At 44.8% G+C, this 7,407-nt stretch overlaps 1 protein-coding gene across 1 annotated transcript; it reads right to left on the bottom strand.

The window, feature by feature from the left end:
• Positions 1-2,005: 2,005 nt before the first annotated feature.
• On the bottom strand, positions 2,006-6,301 carry PMAIP1 (phorbol-12-myristate-13-acetate-induced protein 1). Its single transcript, XM_004020571.5, has 2 exons — positions 6,082-6,301; positions 2,006-3,678 (listed from the first exon to the last, which is right to left on the bottom strand). Exons 1-2 carry the CDS (start codon positions 6,137-6,139, stop codon positions 3,572-3,574), a joined length of 165 nt encoding a protein of 54 aa, XP_004020620.1. The 5' UTR covers positions 6,140-6,301; the 3' UTR covers positions 2,006-3,571.
• Between the last annotated feature and the right edge of the window lie 1,106 nt (positions 6,302-7,407).

The following is a 7,407-nucleotide window of genomic DNA, read 5'->3' as shown; positions in this document are numbered from 1 at the left end:
AAAGTCCTCAAAAGAGAAGCTCCTGCTAGCGCCTGCATTGCACTGACAACTGTTTTGCTCTTGAACCATGACCTATTACATAAGAAGACTCAGGTGACTCCACGGCCGGGTGTGTCCTGTCAGGTGACCCTCAGCTATTTCCAGCCTCATATAAGAAGCAGGCCTGATGGAGTGAGGTCACCGTCAGGGAAGCCAGGATGCCCGGGCCACTCTCATTTCCCAGAAATCATTTACGCGTCCGAGAAGTCCCTGCACGACTTCCTCCAGGGCTTACCATCAATGTCGGGGAGAAGAGTCTGCCTGGTAGTCGGCTCTTCGTTTTGCTTTGGGATGGTTTGGCGTTTTACATCCACGCTTTTACTTCTTCTCAGAAACCCTTCCGTTCTCTCTGAATCCTGTCTGAAATAAGGGGGCGAGCAGGAAGTGTGAGCAAGGCCTTCTTTAGGCGTCTGTCACCCCATGTTCTGTTTCACACCACAAGGGACCTTGACAATCAGGGTCTCTGACTTCAGAGGAGCAAGGCTGCCTAAGACAGGCTGCCTCAGTTACACAGCTCAGCACTCTCAGACTCTTGCCTCGAAGCGTCCGGCTCCAGCATTCCAAAGTGGGGTACCCTTTGTGCAGCCTCACTCTGGGTCACTCTTCTCTTTTCAAGGTGTATCTTCTGGGGCATCTTCCCCTCTGACAAAGGTGTGTGGAGTTTGACAGAATTCTCACCATTTATGCTGTTCCTGCCCAGTGTGGGGTACATATGTGGGCAGTTATTGCAAGGGATTGAAACCCATAATCACAGGGCCCAGAATCTTTAGACTGAAGAACTCGTCTCATTCACAGATACAGGATAGATGACAGGTACATAGACACTTTCCAAATATAGACTACTGAGATTTTCTTTTAAATCTAATTGCAAATCAAAAAGTATTTTTTTAATTCATAATAGCTATTTGTTGGTCAATAGATACAATTATGTGAACATCATGGGAACTTTTTGACATTTAAATAGAGTTCTCAAATAGACCCACAGAGAATGAACTTATGGTTACCAGAGGGAAGGGATAGTTAAGGAATTTGAGATCCACACGCACACACTGCTGTATTTAAAATGGGTCACCAGAAAGGGCCTGCTGTGGAGCACAGGGAACTCTGCTCAGTGTCGTGTGGCAGCCTGGGTGGGAGCGGAGTTTGGGGGAGAAAGGATTCACTGACACATATGACTGAGTCTCTCTGCTGTGCACTTGAAACTGTCACATTAATTGGCTATACTCTAAAATAAAGTTTTTAAAGAATGGGAGTTCTCAGGGAATAATGCTCATCCCATCAAACACGGGCCCTGCCTTTTATGGAGCCAGGCCCCCCACCACCCCAGTTCTGTAGCCGTCAGCTCCACCGGCCACCTTCCCCCACAGCGCTTCCTCTCTCCCCATCTGAGGGAGGTGATTCACATCGCAGGACCTCAGCAGACTCAAGTGGGCAGGGGTGGGTCAGAGAGGCGGCTCTGAGACAAAAGGCAAGAAATGAGGAGGACCTTCTGAGCTCTCCCACTCAAACAGGAAGGCCACTTGGGTCACACCTCCTTCAGCACGTGACTAGCTGCAGATGATGCAATACCTGCTGCACGGGGCTGGGCGCGGGAAGCAGCAAAAACAGCGCCTGAGCCCCTCGGCAGGCAGACCAGGAGCAGCCAGGGACCTGGCCTCACCACACATCCAAGTCAGACCTCAAGCCTCCGCCGCCTCCAGGCATCCATCTGCGGCACACGGCAGCACCCGAGACCTATGCCTGGCGTTCATTTCCTATTTTCCACTGCTTCCTTTCCCAATTAACGTGTATGTCTCTAGAGAGCAGAACTCATGCCCCATGTTCCGGTGGTGCCCACTCCCACCCCAGTACTGGAACAGAAGTGGTTTGGTCAAAAGGTAACTGCTGATGGAGGTTACTTAAAATGCTTTGGTTTCACAATGAACACTCAGTAGCTTACACGATGAAAAATAAACACACGGAAAAGTAATTTTTAACAGGCTATTTAATAGGTAATTTTTAAATTATTTAATAGGTTACAGCTACAGTATCAAATTTTAATTGTATGTATGTATAAATATAGTTATAGACCATAAATATCCAAGTCAAAACATTCTCCTCTAGGCAGATGCTGCCCCCTCCCCAAAAAAAGTCTTTGCAACTAAATAAACTAACAGCTTTAAGTAATACTGAAGAAAAAAACATGCTGAGGTAATTTTTCATCTAAAGTGACTATAGCCTATATTAAAACATTCTTCTAGTAAGAGTTCAAGTAGTTATGAAACCCTTGCCTCAAAATTCCAAAATGCAACTTTATTAGCAAATGAAGCAAAAAATAGTTTAATGATAAATAAGTAAAATAAATAAGATTATTCCTGCTGAAATTCAATCATGACAGTATTATTTCTTTTTTATATATTTGTGGAGTTTTGTTGATAGCCTGGCCTTTTAATAATTGAAAACAACATAATTCATGAAGCCCGTCTCAGAATATACCTATTACTCTAACACCATATATATATAGATAGATAATATCTATATAGCAGATGAAGTTATGCATATGTATGTAAATGGGATTTTCATTCTGGATGAACAATCTGTTCTTTTTGAAAAATACATGTATGTATCTCAATTATGAAAACATGCTTAATCTCTCTTAAAAGATCACTCTTACACAATATACACTGAGTATAAGAAAGGACATTTTACAGATTTTAGAAACTTCTTTTAAAATATTCATTTTCTTATCAACAGTTATATTAGAATACTCATCTTACCAAGTTTTAATTACAGCAGTTTAAAAAATCTATCACTTTTTAAATTATTCTGAGTTATGCAAAATCCCCATGCTTGTTTTTCTTTACTGCAAGAATTTCACTGGCACCAAGTAACACATCAAATTTTTTCAAAGTATATCACTTCCCAGGTTAAGGCTCATTGGAACACACTTAGTAAAAGGTCTTCTGAACAAAAACAATACATCTTAACTCAAAAGAAATTTTCAAATTAGTTTATATTTTGTAGTGACCTATGAAATTAACATTCACTATCACATTCAGTGTTCTCAAAATAAAAGTTTTACTCGTAACAAAATAATATACATAAACCAAAGATCACACACTGTTCCGTCATTGTCCCCCAAAGTAGAAACAAACGTGGAGTGTATTCTGTTTCTCAGCCCCTGACCATAATCCATAATCATGTGTCAGCTCCTCTTACACTGGGCAGCAACCTTCAGCAAAAATACTAGAACAAGTCTCTAAACAAAACCAAAATGTATAAAGAATTGATTCCCCATGTTCAAAGCTCCTCCATTCTTGTTTTAAAATAAAAAGTGGATTTTTAATGTTCTCGAGTCCCAAACAACAACTTCTGGCAAACCTCCGACAAAAATTCATGCATCCATCTTCATTTCCAAGAGCATTCAAAAGCAACTGAGAGTTCCTTCACATTCTTCCCCATTACAAGGCAGTCTCTCCTCTAATTGATGAAATTTGCACCTAATGGGAAATCTTCCTTTGAAAGGAGTCTCCTCATTCGAACGCTTCTTAAGTCAAGTTCCTGAGCGGAGGAGTTTGGCTATCAGATTCACAAGTTTCTGCCGGAAATTCAGTTTGTCTCCAATTCTCCTCAACTGAATGGCACACTCAACTTCAGGATCTGAAAAGGAAAGCAAAATATCAAAGTTACACTGACATTGCAAACTGCAACCAGCAAGAGTTAATAGGCCCATTCCAAGGACAAGTTGAGTATTTACGCCATAAAGCATTATCTTAACTTCATATACACTTGTTTTCTGAATGTAAAGAAAGAAAAGCAACTTATACACACACGACATACACTAACATATAGTGACTCATAAACAACATAATTAAATAATTAAACAAATATAAATAATTAAACAAATATATATATAAGAAATAATTAAACAAAAATAAAGACATTTAACTTGTGATTTTTTTTTTTTTTGAGCATCCTGGATGAAGTAATGTTATCTTACTTTCAAATATAGACATTTATGTCATACACCACAAAGAGTGAGTGAGTTTCACAGCCTCAGGTGATCTCATCCTTTTCTTTCTCACTTAAGATTGGCTAGGGAAAGAAAAGTTAAATTCTTTTATGTTATTTTCAAGTACAGCTCATTTTGTAAATGGCAATAATTCATAGTTCTGATTGTGCCCTCATATAATTATTTAAACAACTCTTTCAAGTTTTCTCATGAAAGACTCATAACAGCTTATTCTAAAATTAAGTCCCTATTTTCTAAAATAACTTAACATTTTAAAACAAGTTCTTCCCACTCTGTACCAATCCACTGCCTCTATGGAAATGAGTGAAGCAAAAAACAAATAATGTTTAGTTCACATGTTTACTATTTTTTAAGATTAAGATACTGTAATAAACTGAATATAAGGTGAAAGTAATATTTATAATCTAATTTCTAAGTAAACTTTTAAAGTAAGTGAAATCAACACCAAACCAATACTGACCATAATTACGATTTTCTTGGATAGTTCAAAAAGCAATTCAGCTTCTTTTTCGTACATTTCAATACCATGTTCATGATCACTAAAACCCATTATGACTACAAATTAAAAACTGATTTACTTTGTAAACAGTCCCTGCAAATTCCCTATTTAGGCTCAAAATAACCAAATTCTCTTTTTACAAGAGCTGGGTATTTAGTTAGAAATACTAACACAATGCTAAAAAAACAATTATCGTTCAGCCTACCGTTTTGAAAGACCTGAATTGTAACAAAAAATTATCCCTTTCATCAAAAAAAAAAAAAGAAAATGGCACCTAGTTGTTTCCTTAATCTTTTTATTACATCTATAAATGTATCAATTAAAAACATAACTATGTGTGGTGATGGATGTTAACTAAAGTTGTTACAGTAATAATGTCACAATTGATACATATATCAAATCATTAGGCTGTACACCTAAAACTAAGACAGTGTTCTACCTCACTTACATCTCAATTTTTTTGTCTTACCATCTAATCAAGTTTAAGAGGGACCTTTTTGCTGTCCCTTATTAAGGGGGGCCAAGTTGGACCGTGAAGGTTATGCAATTCTTGCAACACAGCCAGAACTCTTGGACATCACAAAAGATGGACAAAGCTTCTTCCCTCCGAAGCAGGAGCCAGAGAGCAGCCTTGTGCCAACTTAGCCACGGCCACACTGGCTATGCACCACTGCCTTTGCACGCCCCAGGGGCTCCATAAAATTAAGTGTAAAAGGGGCCCAACACTGTCTGATGCAACAGCAGTGTGACCCACACGGATTTCCAGCCCACGGTCTTACTTCCTTGCTACTGCTCCTTAGCAGATGTCTGCCTTATTTGATAAGATTTATAAAAGCGGGGAGGAGGAGAGCTGACCTGAAGTTACTTAATGGGGCTACATGGATGGGGAAGGGCGGAGGAAGGGATGGATTAAACAACACTGTGGACCATCTCCTGTTTTTCTCTATGGCATTTCTGTGATTAATACCGACTGTTAAAATGTTATGCTTTTAACGAAGAAGCCAGGCCTTCCAGGCTTCTGACGTCGTTGGTCCTTTCGGGGCTTCCTTAGCCCTCCATCCGTCCTTTGCAGAACTGTGATGGCATCAAGCGTTATTGTTGGTGCTGGGGCTGGGGACAGCGGTCAGACACACAGAAGGGTCCTCAAAAGGTGCTGGACCCCGGAGGAAAAGGGCCTGTCTCCGGAAGCGCTGAGCGCCAGCGGAGCCCCCGGGCCGTGACCATGACTTTTCTCCGCGTGGCCCCGGGGAGGGCGAGCGCGGACGGAAGGCAGGCGAAGGAGAGGAGGCTTTCGGCCGCCGCTCAAACGCAGCAGCATCCCCATCGCAAGGCTCACCCCTTCCCTCGCCATCCCCACCGCCCCGGGTTAAACCCGCGAATAGCGTCCCGGAGGCGCCCCTAAAACACGTGCCACGGCGCGGGTCCCGCCGGGCTCTTAGGCCCCGGGGCGACGGGCTGCCCCTGCCAGACCGAGACCGCGACCCAGACCCCCTTCCCGGCCAGGATCTCCGCGGGCCCCAGCTCTCCTTACCTGCCGGGACCCGCGTGGGGCTCGGCTGGGCGCTCCTACGAGCCCTCCTTCCAGGCATCTCTGCAGACGGCTGTCGGCAGACCGGGGCAACTCAGCGATGCAACCCGAGCACCTCGGGTCTGCAGGACGCGGGCTGCAAGGGGAGAACGGGCAGGAGACGACGGTCTGCACAGAGCAGGAAAAAACTGAACCGGCGCCTGCAAGAACCTCGCAGCTCTGCGATCGCTGCAGCGCGCGCTCGGGTCGTATGGGGACTTCCCGGTGACGTAGCGAAACCCACAGCGGGCCCCGCCCATGCCCCGCCCCGCCCTGGGCCCGCAACGCCCCCGGCCCCGCCCCCGGCTCGGGCCCGGCGCCGCCAGGGCGGGGACCCAGGCGGCGTGGGGCGAGCCGGGCGCAGCGGGGGAGGGAGCCTGACCCGGCCCCGCAGCTACTTCCTGGACCGAGGACTTGGCTGCAGGCGTGGCTGGGTCTCTGAGCTGCGAACCGGGAAGGGTTGTCCTCGCGAACGGCTGGAGATGGGGAGGCCTGGAGCGTCATCCCTATCATAAACGGGCAGTCGCAGACTCTCGTAAACAAACCCCTGAAGGGTTCGGGAAAGGACAGTATTCAAACTCGAGGAGTACGGGACGTTTTCAGAGAAAAATGAGAACACTTAATTACAGTAGAGAAGCTGCCGGAAGCTTAAATGAAACTGAAACTGGTTGGGAAGCTCACTGCCAACTAAAAGCCTGGAGCAAGAGAGGAAACCCTGTTTGGGTTTGGAAAATGCGTTGAGGGGGTGGGGGGAAGGAAAGCGGGTGAAGGGAAGTGGCTGTTCTCTGCCGCCGGGTGAGGACAGTGGTTCTAAAAGCAGAGTGTATTCCCTACGGGTCGGTCTCATACCTCCTTCCAGACGCTTTAATAAAACAACACCAAAAAATAGTAGGTCATCATGTAGACAGCTTTCAAAAGCTCCCCCGGGGGGGGGGGGGGGGAGAAATGAGGCATTTGGGAATACGTATTTGCCCGATGTTTGGCTGGCCCGGGAATAATTCCATTATTATAAAGAGAAGCAGTCACTCGTACTAGAGAACAGATCCTGTGAATTTGGCTCTGAGGGCTTCCGAAGACACTTTCTCATCCTGTCCTCGGAACAACCCAACCAAGCGGACATTCTCACCATTGTGGCTACTTTCCGGGTGCGAAAACTGAAGGTTTATAAAGATGAAGTGAGCTGAGCTCACACAGGCCGCGAGCAGAGGAGGGGGTCTGAACCCAGGCAGCACCATCCCGAGCAGGACGTCTTACCCGCATCTGCGGCCTTCCCAGGAATCACAGTTTCTT

The sequence above is a fragment of the Ovis aries genome, chromosome 23 (genome assembly GCF_016772045.2).
Source record: "Ovis aries strain OAR_USU_Benz2616 breed Rambouillet chromosome 23, ARS-UI_Ramb_v3.0, whole genome shotgun sequence".
Classification (NCBI taxonomy): domain Eukaryota; kingdom Metazoa; phylum Chordata; class Mammalia; order Artiodactyla; family Bovidae; genus Ovis; species Ovis aries.
Note: the sequence above shows the minus strand (reverse complement) of the source record. Positions and strands in the feature narration are given on the sequence as shown.